This window comes from Lygodium microphyllum, chromosome 3 (assembly GCF_053477565.2).
Source record: "Lygodium microphyllum isolate KBCC chromosome 3, Lygodium_microphyllum_v1.1.10, whole genome shotgun sequence".
NCBI classification, from domain to species: domain Eukaryota; kingdom Viridiplantae; phylum Streptophyta; class Polypodiopsida; order Schizaeales; family Lygodiaceae; genus Lygodium; species Lygodium microphyllum.
Window position 1 is genome coordinate 139,579,815 of NC_141137.1, and position 27,353 is coordinate 139,607,167.

The following is a 27,353-nucleotide window of genomic DNA, read 5'->3' on the forward strand; positions in this document are numbered from 1 at the left end:
TGAGGCATTCCACTATCACGATCGGTAGTACAAACTGCCACAAATGAAGAAGCATTACGAACTCTGACTAGACGCTAAATAGCAAAATACGCAGGCTACTTACAATTGAGGCTAGTACAAACCTGACATATCTTATGCTAATCATGGGATTTTAGCCCCGATAGTTGGTCATCTTTAGAGAAAGCGAATCTGAGGGAACACATCATACCCATCTGGGTGTAAATAGACCTAATAACTTGCTTCACAAAGTGCTCTTCTTTAGTGGACAAGACCCAAGGAGTGCGATATAGTTTCAAGCGACCATCAGTGTGCTTGACTGTGGCCAAAGCACCTTCATCTTGACTACCTCCTTTGAATCCATTCATGCCACTGCAGTGTCTCTCTTTCTTGTGATGTGATCCCGTAATAAGCTGCCCACATTCTTGAAAATATGCATGGGATCCAACAAATGGTTGATTTGTAAGTGGGTCTAATACGGCAACTCGTAGTAAACCAAGAGCTGCCACATTCCGTTTGGATGTGACTCCATGTGAACCATTTTCAACTCGTACCAACTTTGTGTTGGAGGTCATCCAAGAAAACCTTTCCTTAGAACTGTGGCCCACACAATGGACATGGATGATAACCTGACGCAACCGAACATGTCTCAATACCCCTATTTAGTCAACACAAACTTGAAGGATCTATGTTAAATATCACCAACGAGAATGGAAGCCTACTTACCTGAGCACTTTCCAAATCAAAAAGTCATGCATGGTCCACATGAGAATGGCTCATATATTGATGGCGGACCGTTGACCATCGTGTTTTCTCATATCTTCCACGGTGATCCCCTCCTCCCACAAAATCTTGAGCTCATCAACTAATGGATAGAGATAGATGTCCATATTCTTGACTTTGTAGCACCCACGAATGAGCAAGCTAAGGATAAAGCATCCTTTCTTCGTAGAAAGCCATGGTGGGATGTTATACTTAACAAGGACTACATGCAACACACTTTAAGAAGTTGAGCGAAGACCAAATGGGTTCACGATATCCATAGCAAGACCAGAGCCAAAGATTCCTTGGCTCTCATGCAAAGCGTGGAAAGGTAGAGTCAATGTGGCTCAATGCATGTAAATCTGCTGACATTCATTGGACTCCATCTGTGGTTATATTCTGCACATGTCACATTGTCAAGATCGCCATGCCCGATGTATGAAACATGTGACGTATACATGGTATAAGTGAAAAGTTTCTAAGAACATTCTAAGGGATGGTTTGCCTCTGCAATTCCTGTTGATACTTGTGAGCACCACACTTTGGGCATGTCTCCATAGTCCTGTAGTCTCCTCGAAACAACACGCAATTGTTGACACATGCATAGATGCTATTGTAGTCCATGCCAAGCTTTTGTAATACCAGTCACACATCATCCAAGACTCAGGTATCCTGTTTTCAGGTGGTAATATATGATACTTTAGCAACCTGAAAAAAAATCATAAAACACCTTGATAAAGCACAAGTGTTTTTTATAATGGAGTCAAAAAGATTAATGGAGCATACATAGAATGTACGTGAACAACTCGGTCACACTCACATTGCTCCACCCATATTTTGCTTATACACTTAGGAGCAGAAATTGTGTCTTTAGGCGAGATACTTGGCACCCATCACATAATGGTATGGACGTTTCCTCACTCAATGGATCAGATGACTTAGCATCCATGGGCATCAATGCATCAATCACTACCTCCATCTCAGGCTCCAATATTGGGGGAAGGTCCAAAAGGCTAAATGTCTCCTCTCGTATCAAGGGTGTAGACTGAGTCGTGCCTTCCAACTATTGGATTGGCTTACGCACTCCATCCATCGCACGCCTGCGAACACTTCTAGCTCACTTCAAAGGGTGCATTCCTCCTTGGGATGAGGCATCACCTCCCTATATAAATTTTACGGGCACGTCTAAAGTTTTTGTATATGATATTCAATTACTTTGCCAATGTAAGGCATGATGGATACACACTTTTCTTACTGTTTGCTCAAAGTGTGAGATTGCCTAATCAATGATCTCCGATTGAAACCTGTCAAAGTGTCGTACGTGTTCTCTATAGACAAGCAATGCTTTCATCTTGCCAACTTGCATTGAGAGAAAGGACACGGGACACACTGATTAAGATACGCCTCATGATCTTGGACATCATGACCATCATCATTCTCTATTTGGTCTACGTTGCGACAAACAACATGTTATTGTTCCCCTCATTTATGATTTTTCTTTTTTTAAATCTCTACTCCTCTTTCTCTCCTTTTCCCTTTATTTTTTTGTCTCCCTCCATCTCTCTTTATCCATTCCTTTTCTCTCCATGTCCCTCTGTCTTTATCTATATCCCTTTTTATTTCTCTCCCCGTCCCTCTTTCTCTCTCTCTTCCCTTCTTTTATTTGCCTCCCTTCTTATTTATTTCTCTTCCCACCTTTCACATTCTCTTTCTCTTTCTCTTTTTTTTAAATTTGCCTCCCTTCATCCTTCTTTGTTTCTCTCTTTCCCTCTCTCTCTATGAATGTTTCTTTCTCTCCCCCATCTTCCCTCCCCACTCTCACTTCTTCTCTCTTTTCCTTTTCCTCCCTTCTTTTCTCTGTGTCTATCTCTCTTTTCCTCTCCACTTGCACTCGATGCATATCGTTAAAATAAAAATCAAATATGGAATATAAAAAACTCATAAAACAAGACATTGAAAGACCCTCTCTCCTCACCCCTCTTCACGTCTCTCTTCCTCCTCTGCCTTTATTTTTCTATCATTCAGTTCTCTCTAATTCTTTCGTTGTTTCCGTTTTTCTCTCTCCTTCTCTCGCTCTCTATTTGTTATTTTCTCTATCTCTTTTTTTCTCCCTCTTTCCATCCCTTTTTCTTCCTTTCTCTTTCTAGCTCTGTTTTGTTTTTCACTCTTCTTCCTCTCTTTACCTCATCCTTTTATCCACCTCTCCCTTCACTCTCCGTTTCTTTTTCTCTCCCCTCTCTCTTTCTTTCTCTCTTTCTCTTTCTTTGTTTCCTTTCTTGTTGCTCCCCACCCCCACTTTGTTTCTTTAACTCATTCTCCTCTCTCCCTCCCTTTCTCTCTCTCTCTTTCTCTCTTTCTTTGTTATCTTTCCTCTTTTTTCTCTCTCATTCTCTCTTCACTTTTCTTCGTTCTGCTTCCTCTATTCTTTCCTCTCTTTATCTCTCAATGAAACTCATTACAAAGATAAAATAAGAAAACACAAGAAGAGGCAATGTAACTATTGCAAGGGCTCAAGGATGGATTCTTCATCTCCTCTTTGCGACATCTCTTCTTTCTCCCTTATGCACTTCTCCCTCTTTTTCGTGTATGGCAGAAGTGGCGACAACAATGGCGGTAAGAACCTCTCCTTCTCTCTCTTTCCCTCTTCCTCTCCCTCTCCCTCTCAAAACCATGATCTCTCTCGCTCTCTCTTGAAACTATTTGTGGCAAATGTCGCGCTCAGGTTTTTGGTCCCTTTTTTTTCTTAGAATGGTGTCGCTAATCGTTGCAAATGCGACGCTATTAGTGACCACTAAAATCAAAGCCATTACTTCTTATTGCAAACGACTGTTGCTATTTGCCTATTTACTTGTAGTGAATAAATATAGTAAATACTATGATTTCATAATATTTCCTAGCCAATGTTACTAGCATTCACCATGCAACAACAAATTATTAACTCAAATTTGAAAGAAAAATAAAATTGAACAAGAAAGAAAATACAAATAAGAGAGAGAGAGAGAGAGAGAGAGAGAGAGAGAGAGAGAGAGAGAGAGAGAGAGAGAGAGAGAGAGAGAGAGAGAGAGCATGCATGATGTAATATTGGGTACAATCTACCCCATGCATGGATGAATACCTCTTGGCATGTTTGTATTTATTGATTTGTATTATACTTTTGTGCTTAAAAATAACATTGAAAAGCATCTTGTTTTGGACTCTTTCTTTCCTTACATGAATACGTTTCTTTTACTCCAATATTTTCAAACTCTTATCTAGTAAACCTAGACTAACATTTACAAAAATGATAATCAAGCTTTCTAGGCCTTATCAAATAATAGTGTCTAACTATGACTATTGATGGTTCATCAAATAATGATGTATGGTATGTAGACTCAAGTGTCCCTAACCACATGTCCTCTCATAGAGAGTTGTTTAGAGATGTGCAATCTGGAGTGTCCATGCTATGTGGAGACAAAGGATGATACATCTCACCCCATTACTCATGTTGAAAATACTCATTTGAGTATGCAAGTTGGGAAAACTAAGTACTTGACTTATGTGCTAAATGTATCAAATATTATGAGATTGATTGCAAAAGGGAAACATGATGGCATATTATTTACCCTTGATGTAAGTCTACTTGAAATGGAGGCTACCATGTTTGCACAAGGTTCAGGTTTTGTGGTGGTTGATATTAAAATTTGGCATATGAGAATTGGTCATGTAAATGTGCAGCAGCTAAAAGACATGTAGTCAAAATAGATTGTGGATGATTTGTGTAAGTTTGGAGTTGATGGGATGCATAAAGTATGTGAAGCATGTCAATTTCGAAAGCAAGCAATGCATGGGTTTCCATATGAAAAGCATGTATGCAAGAAGCCACTTGAATTGATACATTTTGATGGTCCTACAAAGACTGCAACTTTTGAGTAGTTGTACAAGTGTTATGTTTTCTTCATTGATGATCATACTCACAAAGTATGGATTTACTTTATGAGTGAGAAAAGTGAGGCATTCACTCACTTTAAAAGCTTTAAGGACTTGATTGAGAAGGAGATAGGATTGCATATTAAATGCCTAAGGTTGGATGGAGGGGGGAGAATATCTCTCTAATGAATTTTTTGATTTCTTACAAACTAATGGTATACATAGGCAGTATACATGTAGATATACTCCACAGTAAAATGAAGTTGCTGAGTAGAAAATAAGGCATATGGTAGAGGTGGCTTGTGCATTGATGCCATAAAGAAACTTGCCTCATTACTATTGGGCTAACGTAGTTGCTTTACTATATACATTATGAACATGACATCCACTACTATTGTACATGGTATGACACTTAAAGAGAAGTTTACAGGTAGAAAGCTACATTTGTTCCATTTAAAAGTATTTGGATGCAGTGCTTATGTGTATATTCCTATAATGAGTTGCATAATAAATTGGATTCCAAAGTAAAAAAATGTGTATTTGTGGGATATTCTCTTGACTAGAAGGGATATAAATGTTATAATCATGCTACAAGATGTGAGCTCAGAGTTTGCAAGGATGTTGTTTTTTATTAAATGAGTAGTTGGTATAGTAATGCGAAGAATGCAGTTGGGATTGATGAACATAAGAGTGTGGCTATGCAAAAAATATATTAGCAATCATAAACATTGAGTGGACCACAAGAGTCTCCTAGTCAGGGTTAGTAATGTGAACCATGCAGTTGGGGCTAATGAGTATGAGAGTGTGGCTATGCAAAATATAGGTTAGCAATCATAGACATTGAGTGACCCACATGAGTCTCATGGTTATGGTTCTGTTGATAGACCCTAGAGTGGTAGATTGAGGTCACATGGTACTCCACCAAGTACATCGCAGATGTCAAGAAAAGGTAAAGAGAAAGTTGGGGATTCACTTATTATGACATATGTATCATCAAGTTTCTCTCATGTTGATATTGATTCAAATGGCTCTAAGCCACACTTGAATGAGGATCTTGGGATTTTTTAAATTAAAACACCTAGTGTGCAAAAGGCACAAGAGAGATGTTAAATCACCTAGTAGTGATCTAGGTCCACGAAGATCAAGTAGAGTAAAAAAGCCAACACAATGATCGACATATGATAGCAATGTAGCTCATCACTATGAATACATAGTTAAGGTTATGTAGATGTGGAACCCACTTGTATTGAGGATACAATGGGTAATGAGTATTGGGATCGTGCTATGGGTGAAGAAATGGTTGCACTTAAGGATAATGAGCCATGGGAGTTGGTACCTTTATTTAAAGGCAAGAAAGCTATTGATTGCAAATGTATTTCCAAGGTTAATTATAAGTCAGATGGATCTATTGAGCATTATAAGGCATTACTAGATGTCAAAGGATATATGAAAACTCATGGTATTGATTATGAGAATACTTTTTCTCTAATGGTTGGCTAAAATGGCAACTGTTAGGGCTCACATAGCAGTCGTTGCATCAAAAGGTTGAATCACATGCATCAAATGCTAGGTGGATGAGAGTCATCCATATTATGTATATAGGATTCATAAGGCATTGTAGGGGTTGGAGCAAGAACTCAGGGCAAGGCATGACATGATTGTAAAAATACATTGTCAGCATTGGATTTCTTAGAGCATAGGCTAATCAGTCACTCTATGTATATGAGAGTGATGTAGGTATTATGGTCATTACCATATATATGGATGACTCTGATCATTGTGGATGGTAGTGAGATAGAGATTGACCATGTGAAGGGTCTTCTCAAGGCTAAGCTTGAGATGAAGGGTTTGGGAGACTTGCACTTTTCTCGACGTACACATAATCAAGAATCTAGAGGGTATATGGATATCACAAAGACAATATGCATGGAATATGTTTAAAAAGTATGGTATGACTAATTGCAAGCCTATTTCTATACCTTTGGCTCTTAATGCTAAGATTAGTGTACATGAGGATAACTAGATTGAAAATGTTACTATATATCGGAAGATTGTGAACAACCCTATCTATTTGATGATCATTCTTCTAAACATAACCTACATAGTTAGTTTGGAGATTCTGTTATACCATGGAAGCTACATTTGTATGTAGTGTGGTACACATTGTGTCATGTCAAGTCCAGATTGGATTATGCCTTATTCTATGGTGGAGGCATATCATTGGACTTGCATGGTTATATAGATATAGATTGGGCTAGTAGTACTTTCAGAGAGGAGTTCTACCAATGCTTTTATATTTTCCTTTGATAGTAGTGCTATTACTTAGAGTAGCAAGAAATAATTGACACTTTCCTTATCTAGGATAGAGGAAGAGTATAGATGTCCTCCAATTGTAGCATGTGAGATAGCATGGCTATGAAAGCCAGTTGGTGATTTGGGGATGCAAATGGACAAGAAGGTTATTATCTAATGTGATAGCCTTAGTAGCATTTAGTTGGCCAAAAACCCAGCGAATCATGCATGGACCAAACACGTACATGTCTATCACCATTTCATTTGGGAGTGGATTCTAGTAGGTAATATTGACTTGGTTTATGTCAACATAGAGGATCAAGTTGCTAACATTTTCACTAAGGTCTTGGGAGCTTAGAAGCTTCAATGCTTTAGGACTAAGCTTGGAGTTCACAAGCTTATACTAAGCTCGAGGGGGAGTGTTGAGATATCGAGCTCTACATGAGCTAGTATCCTCTAATATGTGCCGTCATGATGTGGCACGATATTACTCATTGGCATAAATTTAGGTGACCAACATGAGGATATGCTAATTATTCTCTATAGCTAGACTACATCCACGTATTCATTATGGCACATTCATTGTGCCACCTCTTCTTTCATTAGTGGGTTCACACTTAGTGACCATATCTACATACATTGTGGTACTTTTATATTAGTATTTTATCATGTTATAGACTTAGTCTTTTATCATGAGGATATGCTAATTATTCTCTATAGCTAGACTACATCCATGTATTCATTATGGCACATTCATTGTGCCACCTTTTCTTTCATTAGTGGGTTCACACTTAATGACCATATCTACATACATTGTGGTACTGTTATATTAGTCTTTTATCATGTTATAGACTTAGTTCTTTTTTGTGGAAGAAGAAGAAGAAAGAAGAAGAAAAAGATTTCAGCCCTATCTCTCTGTGTGCTCAAGTCTCCATTATCTTTTATGTGTGGTCTTGGTTTCTTTATCTCTCTCCTCTCTTTTCTATTTTCAACTCCATCTTCTAACATTCTTACCACATCATAAAGCACATTAGTATCCTTCCATCTGTCTACTAAGTATAATGTGACTACTTTCACAAATGCACATTTTTGCAACAAGCCACGAAATATGTGGCAAATAGTCCAAAATCACAAAAATAAATAAAGTAAAAATAATTTCATTTTCATAATAGATTTAATTTAATACCATAATTCCATAACATAATCAAGTTAAATATTAGCAATTCCATCCACTCTCTTATAAGAGAGACAAAGAGAGAAGAGTGAATGCTTTTATCACATCCATTTCTAGAGAGAGAGAGAGAGAGAGAGAGAGAGAGAGAGAGAGAGAGAGAGAGAGTGTGTGTGTGTGTGTGTGTGTGTGTACACGCACGTGCGCACGTTTGGTTTTGATCCTTGGTCTCTCACCATCACCTTTCCAATGAATATATGGCAAGTGCATCCTCACATACTAATGAGCTACAAAACTCTATGCTTGAAACCAATCTCAATGCATTAAGATATTTATGATCCACATACATGATAAAAGCACTTATGAAAAGCATAATGTTTTTCATACACCTATTTCTATTTGTCATATGGTTATTAGCTAGTAGCCACTATGTGAATAGTATAGAATCATGTGTTTCATATACATGTCACATATTTGAAGATCAAGAAACCTCTTCCTTTTTTGTAGTCATTGACCCCTGACATTCTAGATCCAACTTACACCCGCAATGGGGAATTCCACTCTTTGTTTTGGAGTTATAATGGTGGGTATCATAACTAGAAGGAGGTGAATGAACCACTAGTTGGCCAAAATGCAATGATCTCAAATACCAAGGCCCTTGCTACTTAAGTAGCCATAAAGAGTAGCTATGAAGATCCACAAGACAAAGTCTACCTATGTATACATAAATAGCACATCGAGAGAAACCTCAAACTCCAAATCCAATTGCTAAATTAGAACAATCAATAGCATTTGATGATTATCTAAAAGCCAAAAAGGATTGGATGAGATGTGATGATTTAACTGATGACTATGATACCACCCCTTGGCTTAACATGATGAGAGCAAATTGTCCAAATACTAAAGAAAAACCAAGAGGAAACAAAATTGGGAGTCTATCATTATGGAATTATAGATTTTCTAAGACAAATAAAAATTGAAGAAGTGTTTCATGAGATGTTTAGCTACTTCAAATCCCTTTATTGCAATCAAAGAATTTCACAGATCATTACAATCAACCACATAACTCATGGCTTCACAAAAGATCTGTGCTACTGGTGGGAGTCTCTAGATGTCCAAGCCAAGTTGGTAATTAAAAGAGAATAACCCAAGAATGCTTTTCTTCAAGGCTCTTATCTCAAAATGGGTTGGAAGCCACAATGATGAAACTGAGTATATTCTTCAAGCATATAACATTGCCAAACTTTGTAATATAAACTCGGGTAAGTTACGCATTAATATATGTGTGCATCACGTGGGTTCAAAATAAGGTATTTTTAAAATACCATTTTTATACATTTTCTACATACAAAAGGGTGTAATATAAAGGGGTTAGATAAAAATTGAATAGAAAAGGGTTATGTTTTATTCAAAAAAAGTTCACAGATAAAAATATTTATAAATAGGCCTTGAACGCACGTGATGTAGAGGATATACATGTAGTAACTTCCCCGAGAATATAAATAACATAGATGACTATATAATATATATGAGGCACCTATTTTATAGAAGTAATGGTGAGCGCATGACTGTACGCATAAAAGCGTGTTTGTTAATTCTTTGCCGAGAACCTACTCCTACTCTAGTACTTTAGAAAATGGAATCATTACATGTAACATATAATCACTCTTATGGTATGTACATAAATAGTAAGAAAAGTAGTAGATCTATGCACATAATCAAAAGTCAAGAAATTAATAAAAAAGGGTTCACAACCATTAGTAGATTTTTGCAAGAAAAAAATATATACTAAAGATTTTGGATGCATTAAACATGAATGCACTTGTAAAACTAACAAATTTAAAAAATAGAAAAAAAATTAACAACAAGTTTCAAAGATAAAGGTTTTCTACAAGAAAAGCAAAGAAGCTCAACATTTGCTTCCTTTGCGAGCAAAAGAGCAAAAGGCCAATGGGCAACCAAGTGTCCAAAAAAATCAAAATTTTCATAAAAAATGAACTTCGCATAGGAATAAGACCTTCCTCTTGAGAATGGCTTTGAATATTATGAAAAAGTGCCAACAAAACCTGTGCAAGATCTTCTTCAAGATATGCTTCAGCAAAAGAACAAGAAAACTTAGAGGATGAAGAACAAGTCATTCATACCATAAATGCCCTTGATAACCAACAAGAATGATCCCAAAGAAATTGACATAGACATCATCAAGCTTTCCATAGAGGAAGAAAAAGATAATTTTGAGAAATATTTATCAAACCATAGTCCTCTGACATTTCCTACAATTGTCAATCTAGAAATAAGAAAATTATTTCTTCATCTTCCTCTTCTTATTCAAAATATTCAACAAAATAATTGACAAGGATGAAGTCAGAAAATAATTTCTTAAAGAAGGAAGAACAATCAATTTGAATGGAGTCATCAAAAAATATATTTGATGTAGCTAATCTCTAAACCCAGGACTTTGGAAGAAATCATCAAGGATAGCAAGAAAAAATACAAAATTGACAAACTATCTACAAAATATGCAACTCTTAATAGAGTCATTTCTGATAAAGAAAAGAAAAAAGAAGAAGACTCTCCATAGAAATTCATGAGTGTCCTCAAAATAGAAAATGAATTAAAAAGTCTAGTCAAAGAAGGAGATTGGCTTCAAATATACCAACTCTTCATGGCTCAATAGAACTTGCTGCTAGCGCAAATAGAAAAGCATAATCAATTTCTTTCTAAACTCATGGAAAGAACCTCTATCAAAGTGAAAGCAACCATCAATGAAAGTGACCATATCAATCAAATAATTGATCATCATATTAATGATCTCGAAAGATCATAGCTTCATGTTACACCAATCAGTAAAATAATATTTTTTTGAAAGTCTACAAGTTGGTTCTCTTTTAGATATTGGTGCTTCTCTTACAATTTGCAAATCTTCTTACATTCCTCCTAAAAAGGTAGAAAAAATGAAAGAAGCCATTCATATTTTTGTAGCCTCCAACAAACAATTAGTAACTAATGACCAGGATAGTTTTCACTGCTTTCTTGGAGGTTTAACACTAGTTTTGTAAATTGCCACAAAAGTTCCTACAAGCCACTTTAGCGGCTCAAGTCCTATTTCACTATATTTAAAATATCATGTGTATATGATACCACAATTGGATGGGACTTTCCCAACATTGTAAGATTGTAGAGTGAGAGATTTGAAAAAAGTATCAGGTGGAAATTTATTTTTTACAAAAAATGGATTCTCAAGAATTCATGAAATTTGATCAATACAACACTCAGCAACGCTATTCGAAGCTCTTATGAAAGTTGACAGTCTTTATCTAATTCCAAATCTCTTAATGGGAATATATAATTTACATATCAAAGTATTTTCTATGAAAGTTTTAGTCTGACATAAAATTTTCAAAGATAGTTTTGATTAGAAATACTTTTTTTTTGTATTTTTGTGTAAATTGTCTTAAGATGAACATAAAAATATATACTTCCTAGCTTTTTTTGGCCCTTTCTTTTTATTTTCAACTACTATCTTGTGTTGATTACTTTTATCTGCACATTGATGGGAAATAAAAATTTTAGTAGAGGGTCCAAATTGCCACAAAAGTAGCCTTTTTTCTACAAGACTAGTGTTAAGAGTTTCCACAACAATCTACCTAGTGAAAGCTATAGGATTTGACTTAGTCTCACAGGGATAGAAACTATCAATCATCACAAACCCATTGCCTTTGATTTCCATAAAATCAATTCTCCCTTTTAGGGTGATAGGTTTGGAGCTCCTCTTCTCAAACACTTTTCAAGAACTCTCTTGAACTATGCGAGTAAAAGAGAGGCAAGAAACATCTTGTTATGATCAATTACAAACCTCTTAACAAATTCTTGATTGATATCAAGCACCCTTTACTTATAAGTGATGATTTGAGCCAAATATGATAAAGAACCTAATTTTTTTCTAAATTTCATCTTAAATTTGATTTTTGGGGTGAATATCCCTATAAAACCACTTTTTCAATTTCACAAGGGTATTTCAAATGGGTGATCCTAACTTTGGGGTCAAAACTACTCATGTCTGTTAAGAGTGGGTGGATAATATCTTCAAGCCACTAAGACACTGTCGTCTAGCTTATATTGATGACATGCTAATCTTCTAAAAAAAAATTAGAGAAAAACTTAAGTATCAAACCTCCAAAAGTACACATCTAAATGGACCCTGCTTCTTAAGAAAAATGCTTTATTTATTTGGACAGAATAACATGAGCAAACCTATTTCTCACTAACGCAAGTAATCAAATGTCTACCACCATTAAGGATTCCCTCTCTAGGAAGTCAACTAATAATCTACTCCGATGCTTTAGATGAAAGATGGGATGGTATTCCCATCACAACTTGATGGTGGCTAAGAGGAAATATGTAGATTTTCCTTAGGATAATTTTCTAAAAAGCATATAGAACTTATCCTTCTTTATCTAGAGAAATCTTGGCATTAAATAAATATATTAAAAGCTTCAATATTTTTGTCGAATGCATCCCTTTCATTGCGAGAACAAATTTAAAAAATATGCAAGGTTTTTTGTCGTTAAAAGATCTATATGAAATTGGGAATGAAAGATTACTAATGTAGTCCCTCTAGTTTGATAATTTACAAGTCACCTTAAACAGGTCCGCGATCACAAAAATATAATGGTCAACATACTTTGTAGGTGTCCTGAAAAAAAATTACAAAAAGGTGACTATGTGTAGCACGCACGATCCCTTGTATTCTATTATATAGCCTTCTTCACATGGCTTCACACTAATTATACAAAAATCTAGCTTTACTTTCCTTTGTTCTCAGTTCACCAAATAGTTCTAACTTTTCAAGAACTCTCACCTAGAACTTGTATATAATGAGAGAGTCTGTATGACCAAGGGATCAGATTTCAATGTATTTTTATGCTTCTTTTGAAATCAAAATCTTGTAACCCGGATTTATCTCCATGTCTCTTAGTAGAACAAGTCTTGAGTTTTTCTGAGTTTGAGTTTTGTGTGTTTCTCGATCGAGTTTGGGTCACTACATATGTAGCATAGCTAGTGCCAATTTCATTTGTGTTCATGGTTAGAAATCTATCATACAGTCCTTACTATCACCCTTTCTACTATGCGAAGTAGAAAAGAACGCAAAATACAAAAATTTTGACCTCCTACTATATCTTCACCTTATTTGTTTTTCATTGTGTAACTTGAAGGGGATTAGCCTATAAGAAACTTTTGTAGCCTTTATGTTCATGTACAACAACCCATGTATATATTTTTCAAGCTTAAATAATCCCCTCATGCACCTGTTTTCAAATATAAGTACACCTTATGTATCAATATTTTCACTTCAAATTTGAAACCTTTTTAAATATGTATATTTATTATATGAGACAAACCCAATTAAGTTTCTAAATTTCTATTAAGTTGAAGTTATGTATTTTTTGTATCTCAACCACACCCCCTTTAAAGGGACTTGAGTGTGCATGAATTTCTTACATAAATTCCTTCATATTTAGGTTATGGCTTTTAGCTTTTGACCTCACTTTGAGCTACAAGCCATCAAGGGCATTATATTAGGGGCTTAAAAGCAACAACAAATAAGATTCATGGAAGGAATCAATATATGTACACCTTTGGAGGATGCAAGCATGCCAAACCAAGCCATTCTCTTGCATTAATATATCCTTTATAATGGTAAAAAAGGTTGATGATATGAGTTTTACATAACAAGCTTTATGATTACTCAATATTTTTTGCAAAATTCTCATGCTCATTTGACCCTCTGGTCTATACTATAAAAATAAATCATATGTTTCTTGGATGTGTAAATCCTCTTCGAATCTTATTTTACTAATTAGAATCCTTGTTTATAGTACACACTTAATAATAAATAAATTCTATATTTTCTAAATGTATAAAGCCTATCATGTTTGTTTCTTTAAAACCTTTTTGAAGCTTATAGTTTTTAAAGAACCTTTTAATATGCTCGAATAAAATATTTTTCAGGCTATAGGTAAACTTAATTGTCATAATTGAACCCTAAAAGATGATACTTTTCTATATTTTGAGCATAAAGTACTTCATTACATAAAAGGGAATTTTCACTTTTGCATTTCAGAATCTCTTCCCCTTCACATTGTAGCACCTTCATTGTCAAATTGAGTTCCAACCATAAAGTTTACAATGGGATATCCATCATTTATAGTTCTTTTACAAAATCCTATCTTTTAATCATAAAATACCAAAGCAAGACTATAAATGAGTTGCTTAGATTTGTTATACATACTATACCAAATTGAAATGTTAGTTTAGGTTGTACTTGCTCTTCGTTTTTTACTTGTGGAATATAATAAACAAGAACTCATCTTAGCTTGCCCTTGTGATTCTTGATAATTAGAATGTGCAAGCTTTGAACTTTGAGATTACAGGTTTCCTAATGGAGAAAGAGTTAGATGCCCATCTTCTTTAAGAAAATTCTTTGCTAAATCAAGTAAAGCTAGGAGGTTTGAAAATTATGAAAAAACCATGAAAGTTATGTATCAATATTGCAAACAAATCAACTTGTACAAGAAACCAATTTCTAAAATAGAGAGAAAAAAGAAGAAAAGAGAGCATGACATAATGATGGGTACAATCTCCCGAAAAGCACGAGTTATTTGCAAATAGATGCAGCAAGAATAGAGTTTTCTTTTTGTGAGTGTCATAACTCAACCTTAGAGAAGTATTAGCCATATTCTAGAACTAAAAATAATACAAGTCCTAGCAAATAGAAAATGTAACGACCAATGCCATGTTCTAGGCAAAGACAAATCAGTGGTCAATAAATACTATTATACTCACTTCTATAAATAATGATTTTGCACCCATTTCATACTCATATTCTTATAAGAAATCCTCATCTCCATTTGTACAGCATTAGGGCTTCCAACATTAATAAGCATATCAATGTAAACATGAATTATTTAACAAGTTGAAAGAGTAACAAAACTATAAATCATTGAATTTATGCTACATAAAACTAGCTTGATTTGGGAAACATTAACCAAAATATTACTTAATAATATCACTAGAATGGCTAACACTACTTAAGAGTTACACGATTAATGCTACAAGTTACTCTTAAGGGGACCTTTTACATAACTTCCCACTAAACTAAGTTTGCAAAACAAAGAACATAGCGTATAACCTCCTAAAAATATTTATCTTTTAACATATGAACTTCAAAAATGACATTTGTAAAGATTGTTTATGTAGGCATCAACTTCAATATAGTATTATTGTGTTACCATCATTAATTTTAATCTATCTTGAGGGGTGCATATCTAAGAGACTATCTAAATCCAGTAAATTGAAATGTTGTTAGGAAAACCCCCTTAGTTAAAAATCATTGAAACCCATTTACTTAAAAATCATAAAGCAATAAAATGAAACCCTCATTTCTTCATAAATGATGATTGTTTTTTAAAGGCAATAACAATCCCTTTCTATACTAGATGCAATCCTTCAAAATTTTCCTAATTTTATCAAAGAAATTTCCCTTCTATCAATCATGCATGGTACAATTACATTTTTTGAGTTGCAACCCCAAAGAAATCTATCTAAAAAAGTTGGACATTGATGTAAATAACATCAATTATGATATAATGGAGGATATAGAGACATGGGTTTTTAATGGGAAGGAGGGCCATATATCATGTGTTCTTTTTGGGTTCTTCTATTCTTTCTAAATTTATAATTTCCATGATTTATAAGGTTGTATATATAAGCTCTGAAACGCTAGCCTTGCCACATATTTTGTTTACACAAACATGTAACTATCCAATGCAAAACTTTTGGATTAATTGGGGGCATATGGAACAATTATAGCATGAGAGTAGTTTTCCTAGTACAAACCCAATAGAAAGAAAAGTTGACCTACAATATAAGTTCTATAATGAAGTTATTGTAGATACCATTGAATATATTTAGAATCCCTAAGAGATGATGATGACCATGTGTAAACCACTTTGGATAATTTCAATGATAAGAAATGGATGCTTTTCTATAAATCTCTTTTGGTATAGGGATGCTTTTTCTATTTCAAATCTTATTTATTAATGATGGTTATAAGGAAAATGAGAATTACTTAGAATCTATAGTGACAACATGTACATGCCTTCCACTTAGATACAAGAGAAGCTCAATAGTATAAATACAACAATACAAAGAATATAGTTATAACAAGAGTAGAACAATAGAATGAAGGAAAACATGAGTTCAGTAAATGTCTATTCAAGATGTAGCATATTGCAACCATATTTGAATCCAGTAAAACATGGCAAGATGAATTTAAACTTGTATCAATCACTTTGAATGGTTTGGATGAATAGGCTTTTCCTATTAGGGTGAAAACTAGGAGAAAATTTTAGCCCAAGGGTTGTTTTAGAAGGTCTTCTTGGTAATAAGACTACATCTTTGTGCTTTAAAACTTTTTAAAAAAACCTATTTGTACAAAAGTTTACATATTTTGACAAAAATTTTGCCCAAAAATATGCCAAAAATAAGGTTTTTAAATAACATTCACCCAATTTCTAAACTCTTCAGCTTTTATATACAAAACATTTGCCCACCTATTTACAAACTAAAACTCATATTGGGGGTCTCTTGTTCTTTTATCCTATTCCCTATATTCATTTTGGTATGGATACTACTTTGTTGCGAGTTTTAGAATCGCATCCCATTGATGGTCGCTTTTCTAAGGAGAAGAGAGTTAATGGAAGCTCTCCATCACCTATAAAAATTGTATATCAGGCACATGCCTTCTATTTAGGTATTTGGCCTTCAACAAATTTAGTGTTGAAAAGATGAAACAACAAATGTGACATTGTGCCATATTCATTGAGCAACTACAAGAGAATGAGTAGCCTTTAGATTAGCCCATAATTAAGATTACGCATGAAGAACACTACACATAGGACACATTATCTTTGTGGTAATCTTCATGGTAGGCACCATTGGCATTGGTCACTATCCTTGATGCCTTTGGGCTTTGTTAGCATTACAATACCACACATAACGTGGTGGAGCTTCTTGTATTGACGGTTTAGGGATATGTTTGTCTAGTTGAAAAATCTTAGGCGAAATAGGTGACAAGAGATGATCTCCACAAAAGAATCATTCGAAACTATAAAATTCAAGTGCTTATGGTGGTGACTACTTAATAATGTGCTCCTCACCTAACTTAGCCATATGTAAGGTATAGTTTTTGATCTCTTGAAATTGACACAAAGTCGTGTGATGTGAAGCGACATGTACATATGATACAAAAAGTATGTGGAGGGTGAAGTGTCAATTGTTCTTGGGGGGATGTGTGTTAGGGCCTGTGTAGTCCACATGGAAGGATCGTAAGTATCTGCTTGCGCCGTAGTTGGGTCGATTAGCTGCTGGTTTACCGGCTTTAAGTGATTCGCCTGATGTCATGGGCGTTCTCATTGGCTTCCTAGATTTGACGTTCTGCTTCTTCGTGAGGGCGCCATCGCCAGAATTCCGATTTGCCGAATTATGCAGAATTGACGTATTTCCTGGCTTTAATCGCAGTCGTTGGACGTCGAGTTCAATATTGCTCGGCTGAGCTGATGGCTGCACGATAATGTATGACAGAACAGCCCCATTAACTGATCGAATTCTCATTATATGTTCGCATAATGGAAAGCAATGAAGATGACTGACGTGGTCAGAGTAATCTTACCTGATGATCATTAGCATAACGAGAATTGATTGCAGTGTGATTGTCCGCTACATCGATGGCAAGACCTGCAATGGATGGTTGATTGGTAAGCCAAATCAGTTATTACTTTGTGCAGAAGACTGCGATAGCCGCTGATTGAGATCGTATTAGAGATATTCAAACTACACTAGTATAATCTTCATATATATATGTATCGTATGGACATAACTGACCTGGATATATATTGGCAAGAAAGAACAGCGCTCCTATGACAGAAGAGAACACGCTGATATAGTGCCAAGGTCTTGCTCTAGATAGATATGCGAGGGTGTCCATCTCTCTCTCTCTCTCTCTCTCTCTCTCTCTCTCTCTCTCTCTCTGTGTATCTGTGCGTGTGACTGCTTTGCTTATAATGTTTTGCGCCGAGCAAAACAAATAGAAGAGAAGGATGGCTTTCTTTTTCTCATTGATTACAGCTGGTGGAAGCTTCAAAGCAGCTACAGTGTGTTTACAAATGAGGTGCCGATGGCCGGATGGAGAGAGAGAGAGAGAGAGAGAGCGCTCTGCTGTTTTCATTTGATGGGTTGCTAGAAACTGTGGTTGAGGTGCGTTGGCAGCTAGTGAGCCCCTCTAGGCTCTCTCTCTCTCTCTCTCTCTCTCTCTCTCTCTCTCTCTCATACCTTATATGTTCTTGTTCCTATCAGTATTCTTTCATTGTTGACCTGGAAAAGAACATATGCAAAAATGCCCACACGCGTGGCACCACGCTTGGAATTGACTTACGATTTGAACCTTTCTCCACGTGGACATCGCGCTCCACCTACGGCCTCGTTACCTCCTAGTACCATAGTTCTTCAAAGGAAACCTAGGCGGCTTCTTCCCTACATGGAAACTTCACTCACTTCGCTTACCAAGTTACTACCTCTCGAACATGGGGATCTCCCATGCATGCACGCGTGCATGTGTGTGAATGAGATTTTTTTTTTTTACACATGTGTGCGAGAGATTAGACTCAAGAGGTACAAAGTCTTATATAATAGGAGGCCCTAAGGTTTCGATGTGGCAAATGTCTACAATGTTTTGATTGGGGCAAGGGTTAGGCTTCCTCTCTACCTTCCCCTCTCCTTTTTCCTCTCTCTCTCTCTCTCTCTCTCTCTCTCTCTCTCTCATTCACATAGAGCGGGTTCTTTAGGGGTTGGTTCCATGTGTGTGTGGAGTACTACATGGGGCTCACCCCAATCTAAGGTGGAGTGCACATACTTGTTCATATGCAAATCACAATGATTTCATACACCTTCTCAATGATAACCCCTAAGGAGAACCCCCATCCACATGTTGTTCGGTTAGGCATTGGCCTAATACATAGTGTGCTTACAAAAGCCCACTAGTAGTACTTGTTGCATCCTCACCCTCACATCTACAATAAAGAACACACATGCCAACTTTCCTGAATGCTCCATTCTCTGCCTTTCTATCATTCATTTTTTCATAAATGCATCTAATCAATCTTCCAAATTTTATTGGTTCATGTTCCATTACATACCCTGCCAAAATTAGTGGACATTGGGAACTTGTAGGTAGCTTTCACTTTCCATTCCCATCAAGTTATTTTTCTTTCTCATGGGACCATTCAATCTATTTTGAACATATACATATTGCATATCATACTTTTGGTATGCATCTTTCATAAAGAAGCAAAATGGAAATGGTTGTTTACGCAATTGAACATAGCATGCAATCCCTCCCCAAGAAGGAAGCTTTGATGGAGACAACATGCTTAGTTCATACTTGACAAAAGAGGAGAAGGACACCTATTAAGGTATGCTTGTAAGTTGCAAACTTGTTCATGACATCTTATGAGGAGATTCAAGGATGCAACAGTAAGCATTGCATATGGAGTTGAAGGATGGATCCAAGTTTGTAAGTTAAAGATTATGGCCCTTATCAAATGAGCAAGCAATGGTTTTGAAGGAAGATAAAGACAAATTGTTGAAAGTAGAATTTATATATCTAGTGGAATGCTCAGAATGGGCAAGTGTAATTGTTATACAAGCTAAGAAGGCTAATGGATGGAAAACTTGTGAGGATTTCAAAGTTGCTACTTAAAGGAATCACTACCCTTTACTCTTGCTTGACTAAATTTTGGATGAGCTAGCAACATCTCAGAGATATAGCTTATGTAATGGATATTTGCTTGATATTTCTCATAAAGACCATAAAAATACAACCTTAATTGCTCTGTGGGGATGTTTCTACTACAAGGTTTTGTTTGTTGGTGTACCCAATCGGTTGGGTTGGTTTTCAAAAAGGGTCAATTCAATCCCTACACTCTATCTAGGGAAATTCATAAGAGTGCCTATTGATGACTTTTGAATCTACAATTATATGGTTGATCTTTGTGAGGACTTTGGATATTGGATAGTTTCAAAATCTAATTAAACCCTAAGAAGTGCAAGTTGGATCAAGGAGAGTAAAGTTGGTTGGAAATGTAATTTCTAAAAATGGAATAGAAGTAAATCGTGACAAGGCAAAGGCTTTGGGATTACTCACTTCTCTTGACAACAAAAACACCTTGACTTTTGTTTAAAAGGTAAGCTCTTCATCGAGGTTTATTTCCTTATCCCTTGAACTTTTGTTCCCCCTTAAACACGCTATGAAATCAAATCCTTTAGTATGGAATGAGAAGTGTGAGAGTATGCAATTCTCAAGGTAAAAGAAGTGTTGGTAGTTTGGGAAGCCTTCAATTGTTAGATCGAGAGAAATGCTTTTATGTGAACCCTTCACTAGGGATAGATGCAATTGATGTGATATTGCTACAAAAAGGGAATGCTTCTCAATACATAAGGCAACTCTATGATGCAAGCAAGGTGATGAGTAAGGTAGAAATGAATTTTTGAAAAGTTAAATGGATTATGGTTAGTATGGTGTTTGCTTGCAAAAGATTTTGGACATATCTCTTGCCTAAACCTTTTGCATCTTTGATAAGTTTTTCTTGCTCACTTAATGAAAATTTATTCTTTTTGGCAAAGGCGTACATAAACCCCCACCTTAGCCACCACCAAACTTTAAGAATGATTTTACTTTTCTCTTTCATGGTTCTTACCAGAGAGCACATACACAATCTTCTACAAGTTTTGCACTACATGATTTAGATGTGAGATTGATCAAATAAAAAAGAAGGGATTTAAGTTGGATACAAAATGTAACAATGAAGAGGAATAAGAAATGTTGGAAAAGACCACAAGGGTGGTCCATGACATGGAGACTAAGGCACTAAGGATAAGAGGGGATGCCTTGATAGTGGTGAAACAAGTTCTTGGGGTGTGGTATGTGAAGGATGTTTGAATAAATCTAAGATCTAAGAGGAGAAAAATACTCTTTTAGGAATTGAAGCATGGAGTCTGAGACTCATTGGTAAGAAGAAATTACTCATAGAGGAGCACAAGAAGTTATCACAATGACATTTGTGACAATTGTCAAGGTTCTTATGTATCATGGAAGTGTTTTCTTGGCTCTTGAGAGGGGAAATTTCTTTTTGGAATTAATTCCTAAGAAAGTAAAGAAAAGAAAGAAGTCTTCTTAGGAAGTTTAAGAAGTGCATAATGGTGAATATCATGAGGGAATTTGTGGAGCTCATTTTGCCTCTAAGATCACTCTTCAGAATACACTAATATGAGGAAATCTATGGCCTATCTGGTAAAGGTATGTTAAGCATTGGTGCAAGTCATACTTGCAATGTCAAAATATGGAAAACATAGTTTCGAAGTGTGAAATTAGGAGCTCTCTTTTGGCTTGTGGTGCTTCTAACAAATGAGCAACAAATGCTACTTGATCCTTTCGTGTTGTGATAGTCAAAGTGATAATCACAAGAGTGGAGTATATTTTAAGATGGGTAGAAGCTTGGGAGCAAGCTAGAGTAGCTATAAGTCTCATGAAGAAATATATGGGAAATTTTATTTATAAGGAGATATGCTATAAATTTGTAGTACACATAGAGATTCAATCTAGTAGGGCCCCTCAATTTTGACTAGGTTTAGTGGATCTCCTATGCAACAAGATGAATATAATTCATGGGTAAATGACTCCTTACTATTCTCAATGTTATGGTATGAATCAAAGGTTCAATGGGGAGCTAATTGGGAAGGAATCCCTAGGCTCGCAATTGAAAGTCAATTTCCCTCATTGAAGCTAATCACGATGATGTATGATGAAATAAAAGATGCCTATTAAGAGAGATTGTGAATGTTATAGGAGATGTAGTTAGATAGGAATATAGCCTTGGAACATTATGAGATATTAAAAGAAGAAGGAAAATACATAATGAATCAAGGTTACAAGGATAAGGGAATAAGAGAAGGAAATATAGTGATGAGATACAACAACAAATTAGATTCCATGTATGGCTTGAGAAAAGTCATTCAAGGTAGTGAGGAAGTATGAAAATGGAACATATTAATTGGAAAACATGGATGGAAAATTGCACAACAAAACAGTTTGAATGGACACAAATTGAAGACGTATCAGTCCCAAACTATGATAGTGATGAAAGACAACAAGACAAAGAAAGAAATCATGGAGGCAACTTCTTTGAACAAGGAGGAATTATTTTTCTGCTACTGTACTTGAAATTTTTGCCGAATAAAAATGAATGCTCTATTGGAGTTTTGGGGGAGGGATGATGTGTGACTAACTATTTGAGGTATTTTTTTGTAGGAAAAACTAGATTAAGGATATAAATCATATCATATGAATGGGTTATGACAAGTGGAAGTGGGAATGGTTTTGTGCCCTTTGCTAGGATAGATTTGGATGGCTTTAGCTTCTAGACTTCTTGTGCTTTGGTAGGAGAGTGTTCAAGGGTTTTGCTCCATGAATAGTATGTGTTTTCCTTAGATCTACAAATATATATAGAGGGAGTTCTAGGTTTTTGGCAAGATGCAACGGCTTTCATTGGGAACTGAAGTTGAATCTCTCATATCTTGAAACAAGTGTATTGTCATCAAGTTGTGTGCAATAGTATGGAAGGCCAAATATCATGGCTAAGTGATTAGTTTGGATTATATGGAGCTTTGTGGCTTGGCGTAACCTCTTTTTGATAGACATGATTGTAGGTTGTTGACCCAAGGTGACAACTTTTGGGTATACCTTGATGGAAGAGCACGTGGACATGGGAAGTGACCTAGTGGACTTGCTTATACATTATCTTGGCAAAGATACCACAAAATTCGTAGATGTGTTGACATGGGATGCAAGATAAGTTTCTTTTTGGTGAAAAAAGCATGAGGTGGTGTGGATATATTATTTTTGGAGCCTCTATTGGGAGATCAATGCTCCATCCCTCATGTAACTATGTAGGAAATTGCTAGTTCTATTTCTATAAAGCTCCTATATTAGAAGAATGCATTTATGAGTAGCACATTTACCTATTAGGTCCTATTTTTAACATCAAATGGTGCAAAAATGTGGCTAAATAGCTAAAGATAAACCCTAGAGTTAGTTGACAAATTGCAATACTATAGCTACATGTATGTGTAGATCATTACTATGTTGAGATTGTATTTGGAGGGCATATCATGATGCACAAGTTTCCTAGTATAGTTATTGGGGGGAGGTGCAAAAGGGGGTGGAGCACCTCTCTATTTTTGGGGATCCTCCCTCTAAAGGCTTAAGGGGTATTATTCTAAATACCATGTGTGATTCATGGAACTACCAAATATACATTTCATGGTTATTTTTTGTTATATTCTTAAAAAAGCATGCATACAATGCGCTATTTAACATAATATCTTGTGGCTCGTTTTAGAAGCTTGAGCCACTCTTTGCTATATACACAATCTTTACTTTGTCCTTTTTCTTGTATGTTATTGAAGCTTCCTAAAATAAGTGAACAAATATGAAGCATCAAGTATCTATTGTAATCATCTCTAATAATGAAAGTTTTTTATTCTCCATATTCTTTATTTATCACTTGCTCACATATTTCTTGTATTCTATTGTGTTCCGTTTTCTTTTAGGCTCGCCATAGCCTTGGGACATAAAGTGGAAGAAATGTGATGAGAGAAAAAGCAAAAGGGAAAGCACGGGGATGATTATGGTAGTAGCTTGTAGAGTATGCAAGTAGTAAAGTAGCAATAGCAAAGCAAGGGATAGTAAAGAGGGCAAGGTGTTCCTTGTAGAGTCACTAAAGATGGTTGTGGAGAAGCGTAAGAGAGGTTGAAGACAAGTTGGTGGAGGTGATGTGCTAGTTTAAAGGAAGACAAGTTGTGGAGTTGTAAAGGTGGACCAAGATTGTACATGCTCTTATCAAAAGCCTAATAATTGCAATAGTCATTGCAGAAATATGGAGGTGGCTTTTTGAGTTGATCCTTGCAAGTTGGAATTGTCTCACAATTGAGACTTGCTAGAAAGTGATCTAAGAGTTTCTACTTGTCCACTTTGCTTGGACTTACAGAGGATTGTGATTATGATACTCTTAGTGATTGAGAGCCTGATTTTCTTTGACTAAAAGACTTTCCAAGGAGTTATCCTCTTGGATTTCTGGACATAATAAGGCTCATTGGAGAGTGAATTACAACATTGATAGGCACTTATACGCTATTTTTCATAAATTCTAGGCATAAAGGATGTGATATTGTGCCATGTTTTGAGCTACAGGAGGATACTCGCTTGTATATATATATATATGTTTCAATCCAAAGGAATTCACTATATGTATACCCTCTATATCATGTGTGTTCAAGGCCTATTTGTAAATATCCTTATCTATGAATTTTCCCTTAATAAAACATGACCATTTTCTTTTTAATTTGTAATTAATCCCTTTATATGGGACCTTCTATATGTAAAAAATGTGTAAAAATGGTATTTTAAGAATCCCTTAGGTTGAACCCACATGATGCATACATATATTTATCAATAAACTCCTCCAGGTTTCAATATATGAGCAATGACCTTGGTATCATTATTCTTTGGGTTTGAGGTGTGTGGTACTTTCTAGTGAGTTGGACTCCATGCTGCATACATGGGTCAAGGGTGATTTTTGTCTTGCTCACTAGAATTTGGCTACAAAATGTCACTTTTTGTGCCCCTTTAACAATTTTCCCTTCCCACAATATTTGAATACCACCTTCCTAGCAAAAGCATGTGGTGAGTCAATATAACTTTGCTATCTTCTCTCAATACTACGGTATCCCATGTCAAACTTAGAGTGATGTCATTATTAGTCATTTTTTAACCCTTTATTGAGCTTCATCTTCATAGGTGTTGCCCTCCACCATAGTAGCCTTTTCATCGCCAGCTAGTTCAACTTCCACCAAATCTCCTCCTCCTTTTTTTTGGTATCAACTCCCCTGTCTATTTCTCTAACTTTGCCTATGTTAAAGCACCCTGCTCCTATCCTTGGCATGAGCTCCACCAACATGACTACTTGTCCATTGGATTTTTCTCCAAATCTCCTTTTGTTAGCTTCTTCCATTGATTCCATCTCCACTTGTGATAAAAACTATAGCCTACATAAAGATTTCACTATTAAGTCACCATTAAATTTTTAAAGCTCTATCTTCGAATTTGATTATTCCTTTCTCACCTCTCATCCATGTATGTGTAGAAAGTCTACTTTTTCTCAAATTGGTATCATAAAGAACTTATCAATGATATTCTATTACCCATCAAAAATCTTCATTTGATAAGCTCTCTCTTATAATATTTTGAATGTTTATACTATATAACCTTATCTTAGGCTCTCATTCATATCCATAAGATCCAACCTGCTCCATGATGTAGAACATCTACAAATCTATGAGACAGAAGAGGAGATTACTTTCTCCATTTTCTTACGTCTCAAAATGTGCTATCAATCCATGCAATCAACTTTATAAATTAGAATAAAAAATGGAGTAGCTTCCTCAAACTTTTGATAGCCCTAGGATTTCATATACCAACTCTTTTGCTCTTGATTATGCTCTCATATCTCCTAGTTCATGATGATACATATATAATTTTTAGAGATCAAGGGCAAGCCTCAAACCATTTGCATTGTTAATGCATTGGCACCAAGGGCAAGACCTTGCATCTTATGTTATATATTATGAGATGCATGTCAAACCTTAGTAAACAAAGGGAAAATCCCTAACATCATTGAAAAACATCAGCAATCCTAGTTTTTAAGTCCTTCCAAATTTCTCCTCCCTTAAAGCACAATACAATTTCATTTGATCTTCGTCATCACTTACATGTGTTTTTATATCCTTGTTCTCATTTTTTGTGAACCATAAATGCTCCATAACATGTGGACATGCCTTAACAAAGACAAGGATATGAGAGAGACGAAACAATAGTCACTATGAGAGAGAAAGAGAGAGAGAGAGTAGAGTAGAGTAGAGTAGTTTATTATCGTCCACGAACCCCCATGGTAGGAAAGGATAGCTACAGTGAAAGAACGATCTATGCAGTGTGGTTCTCCTGAAAGCGTAACATGCGAGTCATGAGAGCCCCTAACCTCGATATAGGAGTAGTGGTCAAAAAATGGTGAAGTGGCCCTTGTAAAGGGATATCACATATGTGTGCATATGTTGGGCATGTCATAATCATGTGCTCCTCTAATTCTACACTCTGTAGTCCACATAGCTTGCATAACCTGATCTCTCTTGCCTGTCCACCTGATGCACTTGTCTCGATCAATAAAGTGTGTGATCAAGTTCAAAGTCGTGCAATACTCCGTCTAAATACCACTGAGACGATCGGGTTGGCTATGTATGGCTATGTGTGTGCCTCTGCTTGCATGTAGGATTCCCAACATGAAGGATAGATATGCATATTGTAATAAGAAAGTTTTCCATTTTCTCCCTTGCTTTGATGTTTTGCTTGATACACTTGTAAGAGGTCTAATTGAAATGTGTCCATGCATATATCTTTGGATCCCATATCTAGATATCTATCCACTCCCCACCCTTTAAACCATTTTTGCATATCCAGCACCCATCTTGTTGAAAGCACTTTACTTTTCCACGTTTTCTATAGGTGTGTGCTAGCATCCCATGCCCGTCTGGGGAGCCTACTGTCATCCATTTGACGTACTCAAGTGGCATATCTAAGTAATCGGATCATAGCATGTGCCTCAATTGGCCGACAACCAGTTTCCAAAAGCATAAGTACATATGGTGTTGTGCTTTTGATGCCCAAATGTCTACTAATAAAAGCTTTTTGTAGCTTCTCAATGTCGTTCCATGTAGATGAGGAGATGCTCCCCCCACACTTGCACTTCATATAATATCGTCTATAGAATATATGCATAAAAAATCATACAATGTGATTTTTTGGCATTTAGTATCTATATGGTTGCGGTTTTTTTCAAAGTGACAATCCTTGCTTTTCCCTGCTGCTAATTGCCGCTCCACACATGTATGCCATCTGTGGTCTGCAGGTATCTCAATCCCCAAGTATTTGAAAGTAGATACTACCTCTGTATATTTAGTGGGGTCTTTGATTGCTTGGTGTGCACAACCATGAGAGAGA

General features: G+C 35.9%; 1 protein-coding gene across 1 annotated transcript; it reads right to left on the bottom strand.

The window, feature by feature from the left end:
• Positions 1–16,886: 16,886 nt before the first annotated feature.
• LOC148038952 (uncharacterized) lies at positions 16,887–18,433 on the bottom strand. The gene is made up of 3 exons (XM_087675513.1): positions 18,074–18,433; positions 17,862–17,926; positions 16,887–17,752 (listed from the first exon to the last, which is right to left on the bottom strand). The coding sequence occupies exons 1-3, from the start codon at positions 18,414–18,416 to the stop codon at positions 17,462–17,464; spliced, it is 699 nt and encodes a 232-aa protein (XP_087531639.1). The 5' UTR covers positions 18,417–18,433; the 3' UTR covers positions 16,887–17,461.
• Positions 18,434–27,353: the final 8,920 nt, after the last annotated feature.